This window comes from Acartia tonsa, chromosome 14 (genome assembly GCF_053477335.1).
Source record: "Acartia tonsa isolate MP-2025a chromosome 14, ASM5347733v1, whole genome shotgun sequence".
In the NCBI taxonomy this organism is placed as follows: Eukaryota; Metazoa; Arthropoda; class Copepoda; order Calanoida; family Acartiidae; genus Acartia; species Acartia tonsa.
Genome location: NC_137273.1, coordinates 2,770,165 through 2,783,514, shown reverse-complemented (window position 1 = coordinate 2,783,514; position 13,350 = coordinate 2,770,165). Strand labels below are relative to the sequence as shown.

The 13,350-nt window shown below is 33.8% G+C and overlaps 1 protein-coding gene across 1 annotated transcript; it reads left to right on the top strand.

Moving 5' to 3' along the window:
- The first annotated feature begins 1,171 nt into the window (after window positions 1-1,171).
- On the top strand, window positions 1,172-13,062 carry LOC145306147 (uncharacterized). Its single transcript, XM_080148125.1, has 16 exons — window positions 1,172-1,329; window positions 2,690-2,802; window positions 3,462-3,550; window positions 3,942-4,011; window positions 4,651-4,703; window positions 5,174-5,318; window positions 5,845-5,938; window positions 6,372-6,471; window positions 9,100-9,184; window positions 9,328-9,371; window positions 9,807-9,869; window positions 10,405-10,501; window positions 11,034-11,105; window positions 11,489-11,555; window positions 11,926-11,992; window positions 12,937-13,062. Exons 1-16 carry the CDS (start codon window positions 1,285-1,287, stop codon window positions 12,939-12,941), a joined length of 1,209 nt encoding a protein of 402 aa, XP_080004251.1. The 5' UTR covers window positions 1,172-1,284; the 3' UTR covers window positions 12,942-13,062.
- The last annotated feature ends 288 nt before the right edge of the window (window positions 13,063-13,350 follow it).

Genomic DNA, 13,350 nt, shown 5'->3' with positions numbered 1-13,350 from the left:
CATCATAATGTAAAGGTTCAAGGAAGGTTTATAACTATTTTGAGGGAGGGTCACTTCAGCCAGCCATGAGAAATCGACCATAGAAAAAATTATTACCAATATTCGTTCTACATTTTCTTGTCAAAACTAAAATTTAAATTGGTTGGGGGGGGGGGGGGGTCGAATTCCGCCACAAATTGAAATTCATTGGAAAAAGATATATTGATGATTCTTTAGTAAAGAAAATTTAAAACTCTGGTATTAGAAAAAAAACAAAATTTTGAAATCATAAAAAATCCCAAGAAAATACAAAAATTGTATGAAAATTATTACCCTGACATCTCTGGCAAAGCAATTGTGTGTGTGTGCAAGCGCACTCTCTACCTGAAAATGCCGCGCATCACAACGGCGCAACCTACTTTCGCGGATTCTTTGCATAAGGTTTTGCGGATTTTTTGCAAAAGTTTTCGCAGATTAATTTATTAAATATTTTTGTTTTTCTCAACCATTCTTGTAGAATTTACTTATTTAAATAAGCATTTTTTTATGATTTTCTTTTTTGAATAAAAAAGTCGTCTTTGATCTTGATATAATATTTAAATAGCGGTATTTGCGCGAATGTAAACATTGCAAATTTTGATTTGGAATAAATGTTATTATCCTTTTATGACTAACTTTTAAAACTTTTTTTATCACTTGATACAAAGAGAGGGGTAGGTTTCTGGTAAAATCCGTAAAGGTTATAAGTAAAAAACAGTAGTAGAACGAAAAAAATTTATGTTAACTTAAAAATTTTTTTTGTCTATAGGTAGTTTTCTTTTCAATAAGAAATACACATATATATTTAGTGAATATTATCGTTCTACTACTATTTTTAAGCCTTAAATCACAGACCTTTACGGATCCTACCAGAAACCTACCTCTCTCTCAATAATCCTATTATATAAAGTAGTAAGCGTTTTTTGTCTGTCCCGAAGGATCTCGCTAACCGCTGAACCGATATTGTTCTCCTTTACAGTGAAGCTTCTTATAGGTCCTGGGGAGGTTTTAAACTATTTTGGAGAGGGTGTCTTCACCCCCCTCCCCCTAAAAATATTCTTTAAACTCTTTTGAAACTCAAATTTAAAATGGTATGAGGTCAACTTTTCCCCCTCCTACCAGTTCTCCTAGAGGCTTCTAGGGGCGTAGCCGCTAGTATAATATAGAGTAAAATCTTGTTTGATATGAGAATAACTTTTATTTTTCATAATATTTTTAAAACTTTCTATTAATTTTGCCAATTTTTAGAGACTCTTTAAACACTTTATGATCGAAATGAACAACAACGCAGAAGAAGAGGAAAATATACAGGTATCATACGAATAAATATTTATAGACATTGGATTTTGTTTGATTTCCCATATTACTTCTTATATAATATTAACAAAATTGACAAATAAAATTTAATATGCCAAGATCCAATTTAGATTTGAAATATATACAGAGACAAATTGACAGACATTCTGTTACTTATATATATATATGTATATACATAATGATAGACAATTATATATCACGGAGGGATTTAGTGTCACCTGTTCGATTGTATGTTTTATGTCTCTGGATGGAAGGCCAGGGAGGAAGGGAGGGGACAATGGATCTAGCTAAAATTCATAATTCTAATTGCCTTCGACTTTGGGTACCAGAACACATGCAACTTTTATTATTTTGGCAAATTTCACAGACTTTGGGTACCAGCTCAAAGAATGCCGCTAAAACAATTATTCCAAAAGTAGACAACTCTTACTGAATTAATAAATACAAATACTAGCAGACCATTTGGAAAAAAAAATTCAAAACAAGTTTATTTTGGTCTTCAAACAAAATAGTTTTCTTCTGAGAATGGATGGGATAAACCAGAAATTCAACTGTGATACTTCTGTAACTATCTATTCTAATCAACCCCTTGTCATATATGAAAACAAACCCCATTGGCATTTATGCTATTATTTGGTAAGAAACTGCCAGTACTAAGGTCATACCTTTTATGATAAATTACAGACTATTCACAGGAAAATAAGACAGGATAACCTATTGCTAAATACTTTTCTTTCAGTGTTTAATAATTTTTATTATACAAATCTAATAAAGATTGCTATATCTAATTTATCTGGGTTTGAAGATATTGAGTTAGAACTCTGAAATTGAATTAATTGCCCATTGTCCGCTCCCTTACTCCCTGATGGAAGGCAGGCTGTGCATTTAGTTTGGATTGTCATGTGTTTAATTAGGCTTACTTAAACACTCCCTCTATAACTTTTGCATGTTTCATGCGCCTGACATTTAAACCATATCATTTTGTAAAGTGCGGCACGATGTGGTCCAGACTCGTACCTGAAACCTCGCCGATAAGTAAGCGAACAATAAATCTTTTTAGTGCTTTATTTTTACAAGCTGATAATAGTTATTTATCGCAAGGTATTATATAGCTTTCCGTGGATGTTAAAATAAAAAATTTTAAGATTAAACCCAGTTTTGTTAGCCCCAAGGGGCTGTAGGACCAGGCTAACAAAACTGCTATCAATTTTGTGATTTTTATTTTAAAAATCGTGAAAAATTGTCTACACATGCTACACATTAATTTTCAATAAGGCTGAGAACCGGTTCTAATCCACAGGATATTAATCGATTTCACGAAGCCATACTGGAAACAGTTTTCTGAAATATATAGGATGAAAACCAGGTGGCTGCCCCTGTTGAAAATCTGCCACTCGATGAGGTTGGGATATTATCCAAGTACCTGACAATACCTGAAATAAAAAATCTTCGACTAACATCAAAGATGTAAGTTTCTAATGGATATATTATTACTTGGATGTTACACCGGATTTTTATGTTCTCTAATAAAGTGAAGCAAGCAACTGGCTAACATATTATTGATACCCCCTTTTTATCCCATTCCTTACCTCGAACTAGATGAACGAACAAATTGGCCAATGTTAGCAACTTAAATTAACGACAATTTTCCCCTGTCATGATATCCACGTTTATCCATTGTTTTTATTCATAAGGTTGGAATCATCTTTAGGTAAAGAATTAAATTAAAGTAGAGTTGTCTTTAGGAATGTCAGTTTTGATTTTCTCAAAGGCCTCGTGTCAAACTAAATATTTGAACAAAGGGAGAGGTAGGTTTCTGGTAAAATCCGTAAAGGTTATGTGTTATAAGTTAAAAACAGTAGTAGAACGACAAAAATTTATGTTAACTTTTTAAAAATTTTCTTTGTCTATAGTTCTTTTCAATAATAAATACACATATTTGGTGAATATTATCGTTCTACTACTATTTTTAAGCCTTAAAACACACACCTTTACGGATTTTACCAGAAATCTACCCCCCTCTTTATCATAGAAGATGACATCTAAGACGAATAGGAATGTTGCTAGCATTAGATAACATACCCAGCTATTAAAAATATAATTAAAATTTAATTTTGTTTTTATAGTCTGAACGAGAAATGCACAATTATGAATTCTTCCCTACGACTATACTCAATCCAAATAACAGATGAGAATTTGGATTCTACATATCGAGGTATTTACTCTAACTTATTTATATTTATTTACTTATATATTTTATTTATGTGGCTGCTCTATAATAGTTAATATTTTGTGCACTAGATGGGTTGGTGAAAACCTTCCATTCCTTTAAGCTTTGTTCTAAAATTAAAACGAAAAAAAAAATATTTTTTTATGTGGAAAATTTAGGGGAACGTGTTTAAAAAAGATTTAAAAAATTGGAGGGGGGGGGGGGTTGCTTTGATCAAGGAGCTATTTCTATTGGGAGGATGTCGTTACCCTCAAATTAGACATTAACCTTCCCTGGACCTATAAGAAGTTTCACTGTGGTTAGTCAGATCTTTTGCTACTTAAACACACATTTACAGACATCCTGTTACCTACTTTATATATATTTTTTTTTTTAGATTTCTGCAATGACCTGGAAAACTCGAATGCTCAAGGACTAGGACCCTACAAGCTTCATATTGATGTTAGGCAGGAATAAAGAAATTTGTAAGTGGACTGAAAAATTAAAATTGAACTGTAAAAGCAAAAATGAGCCTCATCAGTAATAAGTAAGATCATGGCAATATCCATAAGTAGCAAAGCAAATTCCGGATTCCGCATTCGGATTCGGATTGCCAACCCTAATGGTAATATCAGATATCCAAAATATCCATAAATATTAATAACATTGATGTTAGAGCCATAATTTATTGTAATGAGTTAAGGTTGGTTTTATAATCGATATATTATTACTTGGATGTTACAACAGATTTTCAAATACTTTTTATCAAAGTGATACTCGCATCTGGCTTAAATAACGATAACCCCCCATCCACATTCAACACCCTTTACTCCATCCCCTATCGAGCTCCAACTAGATGAACGAACTGACCAATAAATGAGGTCAATATTAGCAAGCTAAATTGACAACTATCAATATATCCACGTACTAGCGGCTACCTATGAGAAGCTACTCTGTAAAGGAGAATCCGATCGGTTCAGCGGTAAGCGAGATCCTTGGTACAAACAGACATCCTGTTACTTAATTATAAGGATATCCTATATTCATTCTTATTATTTAGTTTTAAAAGCGTTGTGTTAGTCCACTTACAAATTCTTATAAATCAGGGAACTGAAGAGCACTAAAGATGCAGAAATTATTTTAGAAAGACATCAAGCAGGAAATTTTATGATTTTTAGATCAGGGATCTTAAGGGATAAGACAATGGCCTATAAATTAATGAACATCCTCAATGATGTTACACAAAATTACTCCTAACAATTTAGTTTACAATTAGTGGTTGAAACGTTTGGACACTCATTTGATGAACCACTATTCCAAAATTCAATAAAAGTCCCCAAAAAATCCATAACTGTAACCAAAAATCGTAGGTAAGTATTTCCATTTTACCAGGGGCTGTCGTTCAGCAAATCAATTCCATTTGCAATTGCCGAAAATTGAAAAGCTTGGAGACTTTTATTGAATTTTAAATGGTTGTTTCATTAAGTATAGTGTTCAAACGTTTTAACCACCAATTGTAAACAACAGAAGCAGTGATTTTGTGTATCATCTTGGGGGATGTACATCAATTTATCGGCCATTGTCTTATCCCTTTAGATCCCTGAAAATCATGAAGTAGCATTTATATAGAAATCCAGTCATTGGAAGTGAGAGGAAATGAAAATTTTCTAGCGGAAGACAAGTGGAGATTTGAAAGCCTGGAAAGTCTCAGTCTTATTCTGGCTGTGATGGCTGGGAACCCTCTAGCTTCTGTCTGTCAGAATATGATCAATAGGAAAGAGGGATAATTATTAGTTATTTATCGCATCGTATTATAGACAGTTTTCCGCAGACATTAAAAAAACTTTTTTTAAAGATTTAAAAAGCAGATATTCAGGTGTCACAAATGAAGATAAACCACAATATATTAATGTAACATCTTCTTAAGAAAATCAGAAGCCTACCTTAAATTGCATCCGAGAAAATCACATTTCCCCAGAGATTTACGAACTGACTGACGAAGATACTGACCGATAAAGTATAGAATAGCTTCGCTACTGAAAAGTACGATTGTTTATTTTATTATCCAAATTGTGTGACTTATACCAGAGATCTAAAGGGATAAGACAATTAAAATTTAATATTCACTGAAGTCCCCAAAGTTGTTAAGCCAACAAATAAGAAAACATTATTACAAAACTTTGGGATCTAGTGTAATAAACAGCCCTTTGTTCCCTCTCTCTGCACGATGACAGCTTGAAATCCCTGAATAAAACGGCCGTGTATTTTATTATCCAAAACTATTATCCTTTATTATCCAGACACGCTGATACCTTGAAATCCTTGACAATTGAGGGATATTTAAATACAGACATCCAACCTCCAGAGTCTATGAAGAAGCTTACAACTTTAAAGGTACCTAACGTTTTAAGTTAATGGATCTTACACCAGATACTCAGATTTTAGTACTTTTTTATTTATTCATTTCTCACCTTCGCCTCACCCCCCCCCCCTTGCAGAATAATACACCCCTGTTCAAAGTATTAAGTTTTTTGAGATAATCGTTACCAGGAACATTTTACCGTGAACTGCACTAGATCCGAATGTGGATCATGGAAATAAAACGAAGTACCTAGCGGGTTTCGTTGTATTTTCACAATAGCTTTTGATATGTTATTTAAGGTTAGGTAAAATTAATGATTGCACCACAGGGTTATGAAATTCGCCCCGCAATGTTAGAGCCCCCCCCCCCCCCCCCCGCAGAGGATAGAAATAGTAGAAAAGCTACTGTGAAAATACGACGAAACCACAACTTCGTTTTCTTTCCATGATCCTTATTGTTTTTTAGCTGTCCTCCCTATCTGGAAGTTTTGCTGGAGATTTGATTCGTGTAGCTGCAGGTTCTTTAACCAGTCTGGAAATGTTTGCTGTTCAACTAGGATTAAAAGGAACACAAAGCTTTATGAAAATATTGGCAATTATTCCCCTAGAGGCTTCTAGTACACTGGTACCCAAAGTTTTATTTCAACGATATCTTAATTGTTTGCTCTAAAACTTTGGGTGTTTTTATTAAATTTTGATTGGTTGGTTCCAATCTTTTTGTGTCAAATCTATAACCAATAATATTAAGCTACATAAAGGGTTTATTATATTTATCATCATTGGGGATTTATATCAATTTCACGTTTATTGTCTTATCCCTTGAGATCCCTTTGTACGACTTAAATTTTCTTTAGGCTAGCCAGAGTAGAATAAAGCCAGGGATCTAAAGGGATAAGACCATGGCCGATAAAGGGATGTACATTCCAAATGATGATAAATATAATTACCATTTCTGTATATTACTGGTGATTAAAATACTACATTTTCTATCTATCCCAATTTTTTAAAAATTTTATATAAAAAAATCAATTTACCTTCACAACCTCAAGTTAATCTACTAGACATGTTTTCAATCTGTAATACCAGTAAAACAGCTCTCCTTCAACATTCCTAAAGTAAAAATTCTTTACATCAAAAATATAATATACTAGTGATGGCAATCCGTCGAATTTTTGGGCCGGATTCGGATTCCGGATTCTTAAAGAATCCGTCAAAAAAAGTGGCGGATTCCGGATTCTTATTTTTGGCGGATTCCGGATTCGGATTCCGGATTCTAGCAATATTTTAAAAGGATTTTTAAAAAAATTTAAAAATTAAGTGCTACATATGTCTTTAAAATCAATGTTCTTGGTGTTCTCTATAATTCACTTCCAAGAATCGAACCAGATTTTAAAAGATATTATGTATAATGATGAAAATCTTTGCCTTCAAAGAGGAGGAGTTGAAAGAAAAAACTCAAGACGCTAATTTTAGCCTACCAAATAAGAATCCGGAATCCGGTATTAAAAAACGGATTCCGGATTCGGATTCCGGTATTAAAAAACGGATTCCGGATTCGGATTCCAAAATTGGCCAAAAATTGGGCGGATTCCGGATACGGATTGCCAACCCTATATATAATATACAAAAAAAACACTTTAAATTTTCCTCTCTCTCTAAAGACTGTTACGAAACTAAAGTGATCTTTGTTGTTTTTTTTTGGTCTAAGTTGTAGACGCACTCAGTCTACACACCCTAGGCCTACAAAGCTTACGCTTCAAAATACCAAGGCCTTTTCTTTATTTAACGGCGCAATCCATTGGTTGCGCCCCTACCAGAATATTCTAAGGGAAAACTTAACCTCATATTAAATCCTTTTTATTCTTTTTACAATGTCATAATTAATCTATAAAAAATAATGTATTTTTATAAACCTAAAAAGTAACACTAGTATATAAAAAGCTCTTCAGTAAAATGTAAACATCACAAAAACCCTTCTCAAGCAAAATATGAATATGACTATAAAGCTTCAATGTAAAGCTTAACCTTCAATTTTATCCCACAGATGTTTTAAGAATAGCTCCAAGCTTTTTACAGTTAGCAAGTATCTTTTAGACAACAACATATCCCAACAAAGAAAAGAGTTACAGCTCTTGTTAAAGCCAATACTTTTTCAAGCACCTTTTTACAAACTTCAATTTTTAGTTAAATTTTCTTTTATCTAATAATCAAAATAAAACTTTTAGACCTTACTAAAATTCTCTTTATATATTATTAGAAAGAAACCATGTTTCCTGATTGAAAAAACAACAACTAAACCTTTTTATTAATTATGAAATGTTATTAAAATTCATGAAAATTAGTTAAATAATTGTTAGTAAACAACTTATGTATGTATGTAATCTTATAAAAGCCATACCTAACTAAAACATAGTCATCCTTGTTAAACAGTTAAACAACAAAACATACTTTTAGCTTTTACTCCATCTCTTTCCATTTAGAGCCAACACCTAACAATTTTTGTATAAAAAGGCAAAGCTCTGTCAAATAAATCAGTTCAGCTCAGCAGTTTAAATACTGCTAACAGTCCTTATGCTCACCCCTAGCCTCCCATAGGTATGACGTTCGACATATGGATTGACAAGCTCTGAAATTAATATCTTTGACAGATATGCTATAAATTCTGTCACAGGTATTTAGGAAGAATATTGCCAATTCATTAGTCGGGTTTAGTATTTTTAAATGTATCTACATGTCTCCTTATATTTAATTGTATAGTATTAATGATTCTTTTCAATATACTTTTAATTTTGTAACCTTTTCCTCTTTGTAGTTAAGTCCCGAGCGTGGTAAAGATATTAACAAATAACTTTGGGACTTAACTATTCTCCTGTCCATACATTTCCACTCCAATGTTTCCAAATTAACATCTATTCTGTTTGTCAGTCTACAAGTCAGTCCTTCTAACAGTCACTCTAATTGTCATTAACTCTACTATGACTAAAAACATACATTTTTAGCCAGCATTACAATTAGTAGTTGAAACATTTGGACACTGAACTAAATGAGCCAACAAATCAAAACAATTCAATAACAGTCCCCAAGATTGTTAAGCCAACGAATAAGAAAATGTTATTGTAAGTCTTTGGTGACTAGTGTAATAAACAGATTAATGACCCCTACGTCCCTAGAATGAAGCATATGTTCTTGTTAAGACTCAGATCTATTACGAGTGTCCAACCTTACTACTTTGATACTAATGGATATGGCTCTTCCTACAACCATTCTAGTTGGAGCTAGGCACAAATGGAAATATCTTTATACATGTGGGTACGCCCCTAGAGGCCTCTAGGAATACTTGGGGGAAGGGAGTAAGTCGACCCTTATAAAATATGTACCTACCTATTGAAGGTTTTAAAATATTTCCATTTTTTAAAAATTAGGGAAAAACTGAAAGTTCTGAAGCTGATAAGAGTCAAGTTACCAGGCATTGATGAGATCAAAAATATCTAAATTATCATTCTTAAATATTTATTACAAATATTTTATATTATTTAATTACTAGCGGATACGCCCCTAGAGGCCTCAAGGGGAACTTGAGGGAAAGGGGTTGGGGTTTGTTGGTGGTAAGTTGACCCTCCAATTTCCATACCAATAAAAATAAAAATAAGAAAAATTGTGGGGGAGGAATTATTTTTATTCCAGAGGCGATTTCTCTTGGGAGGGTGGAGGTACCCTCTTCTAAAATAGTTGTAAACCCTCCCTGGACCTGCAATAAGCTTCACTGTAAAGGAGAATCATATCGGACCAGGGAGAAAGTAAGTTCTTAAGACATAGACAGACATCATGTTACTTATGTTTATATTATTATATATATAGATGTATTTTAAATATTCTATCTCTTCCGTTTTAAAATTAATAGAATCCGGAATAACAGACTACCAGTTTCCAAATCTAAAGGCTTTAATTCTAAAATCTGTCAAAGGTTCATTCATATGATATTAATGCCTTGATTAACTGTTTTTATGCCTTTAATAAAATAAGGCATCTAGGTAGTTAGGTATCTTTTTCCTCTAATCAAAAAAAAATTAATGCTTTCTTTTTATTTGTTCGGTCCTTAGGACATCCAAAACGATGGTTCCCAAAATGTTTGCCTCTCCGTTTCTTTGTTTGTTTATTTACCCTAATCTTGGAATGCCACAGGGATCTCTACATGGACTTTCAATCTAAAGGCTTTAATTTTAAAGTCTGTCAAAGGTTAATCTACATTATATTCATGGCTTGATAAACTGATTTTTATGCATTTTTTAAAAAAGCATCTAGTTTTCGCTTCATTTACCAAAATAAAAAAAAAGAGTTATGTGAAGCTTCCTAAAAACAAACAGCTCAATCGGTTCAGCAGTTATTGAGATCTTAAACATTAGACAAAAATCCTTACTAGGTACTAATAGATTTTAAAAAAGCTTTTTACCAACCTTGAATTAGTATTACCTCAAATATCATATGGTCCATATTATAAGGTGACATATCAGCCCTGCTGCGTGCAAATGCCCCAAATCTGGAGACCTTGGAGCTAACAAGAGCTAACAATATTGATCCTAATGATATAACAAACAGGTTTTTATAGCAACACAGTGAAAATCAAAAAAATAAAAGAAAACTAAGGAGGAAGTTGCATTGATAATAATAAAATTCTTTTGTATAATTTAATCCTAGAGATGAAATTATGACCTTTTATTGTAACCTGTAATAACGAAATTTCGCAAAAAATTTTTATACAATTTTGTTTAGCCTTACAAATTATTTCTTTGCTTATTAAGTTCTGACTCTTTACAAGTGTTAATGTTTAAGTCCTACCGTTTCAGAGCTTTGCTTTTATGGATATTGTCATCCTTGTTTCTTAATCTGTATTGCTAATGGATTTGTTATTACTTAGATCTTACTTGAGATTTTAATGTTCTTTAAAAAAGTGAACTCTAGCTGGCTAAAATAACGATCACCCTCATCCCCTCGCCTCCTACTAGATAAACGGCCCGACCGATAAATGCGAGGAGATATTGCAACCTATATTGACGACAATTTTTCTCCTGTCATAATATCCACATATATTGTATTGTATATCCATTGTATTGCTTGCCTGTACTTGCAGTTACCCCTTGCTGAGATCCTTGTGGCTGGATACATATGATTGGATGGCTTGGCTGGAAAAATTCAACTCAGTGTATGTACTATGTGTATACCTTGTTACTTTATGAGCTTTAAGGCAGGATTTTGGCTATTATTAGGCTAAAATAGTGAGGAGATTAAACCATCTAAAAGAGTATCTCTAGAGGCACTGTCACCTAAGGGATAAGAAAATAAAACCATCTCAAGACCTACAACTAAAAATAATATTGCATAAAATAACTCTGGATATATGTGAAGCTTCCTTAAAATGAATTACTTATTAGGACAAGCGGCTACGGACCTAGAGACCACACAGGTTCAGGGATGGTTTTAGGTTATTTTTCTACCTTTTCAAATACAGATCCTTTAGATATTTGGAGCGCAGCTGCTAGTTATATGTATTGATTTAAAAATTGGAGGTATACACATTAATTTTAGTGAAAATCTGATACTCTTTCATAACTATACAATTCCAAGATCAATTCAACTCAAAACATTGAAGCAGGTAAGAGAATTATACATAAGCGAAGATTTTCTATAATTAGGGTATTCTGTCCGTATAGGATAATTCTACGCTAGCGACACTATGTGGCGGGAATATTTAAATTTTTTTCAATTTTATTGTGATTTCTCTTGGGAGGGTGGTGGTACCCTCCCCCAAAATAGTTATAAACCTTCCTGGGACCTATGAGAAGCTACCCTGTTAAGGAGAACCCGATCGGTTCAGTGGTTAGCGAGATCCTTCGGTACAAACACACAAATAGCCAAAGAGACATCCTGTTATTTTAGTATAAGGATTTGCGTTTGGTAACAATCATACAAATTAATTAACAATATTTATAGCAGCGCAGATACTCTATAATTATTTGCTGTAGATCGTGCTAAACCGGTCAGCCGACGTTGGTGATGAAGTGATAAGTCAAAATCCAGATGCTCTTATAGGTATGATTACTCTTTCCAGTGTGGCTTCGAAACCGATTAATATCCCCTGGTTTTAATATCCGTGGAAAGCTGTCCTATAATATGATGCGATTAATAACTATTTAAGAATCAGCAAAGCTACTCAAAACATAAACGTTCAAGGGAGGTGTTCCCCCCCCCCCCTTAAAAAAAAGCTTAAACATCGTTGGCTCTAAATGTAACCAAGAATGTCTATGTTTTAAAGTAATTTTTAACCTTCTTACTATCGGGGGGGGGGGGGGGGGGGAGGGAGTAAAGGGATGATTACCCTCCTTTCATGCCCCCCCCCAAAAAAAAATAGGCTTGGATGTCCTTTATAACAATTGTCACTTTTTGATTTTAAAATACTATTGTAAGATAAGATGTTTCCTTTAAATAAAAAATGTATTAATTACAGCGCTACTTTTGGTCATAATTGTCCTTGTTTATAACTTATTCATCCTGATTGTAGTTCTGTATGCCAGATCACCACATGATTTCGGCCCCTGGCAAAGGAAAAGAAAATATAATGTACCTAAATACTTGTGGCTTCGTCCCTTGAGATGGAGAAATCAAGGAAAGTTGCACAACTTAAAAAAGAAAAGTATTAAGTTGGGTATATTTGGGAGGTTGGGCTGTCTAATCCACCAACAAAATAGCCTGAAACATCTATAGGACGAGTATTTTATTCTCTGAAGAGTAGAGCTCAACTGGTTTTTGGTTATCGAGATCTTAAGCTTCAGACAGATGGACGTTAGGACAGACAGCGTTCTACTTTGGACTATAGATTTAGTAGATAAAGTAAATGCACTATAATAGCTTAAAACCATTCTATAACCAGCAGTTATAAGAGACAAACAGACAGTCATCGGTCTACTTTATATTATGAATACATCATAGCCTAACACTCATCCTATTACTTATATATTTTCTTCTACTGCTGCCAGGATGAAGAACTGCCCCAATGCGAAGAGACTAATCATCCATCCCTACCAACATCTTGATGATGACATATTTGAATCCATACCAGACAATGTCACTAATCTACAAAGGAACATAATAAGATTTTAAGCAGCAAATACTTAATAACAGGGCCGTCGGCAGCCGCAGCGACAATCAGCCGTGTGGCTTTCTCAGCCACCTAATAAGCCTCAGCCTTAGTCATAGCCACTTGAAGCTCCAGCCGCATTAAGGCTCTCCAAGCCTTACCCACTATCTTCTGCAACCACCCTCAGCTGCACCCAGCCTCAGCTGCCCTTAGCAACAGTCACAATCAGCTGTGCGGCTTATCCTAAACTTAGCTGCAGCCACTTTCATCCAAATGGCGAACTAAGGCTTTCGAGTGGCTTAAGCCACCCTGC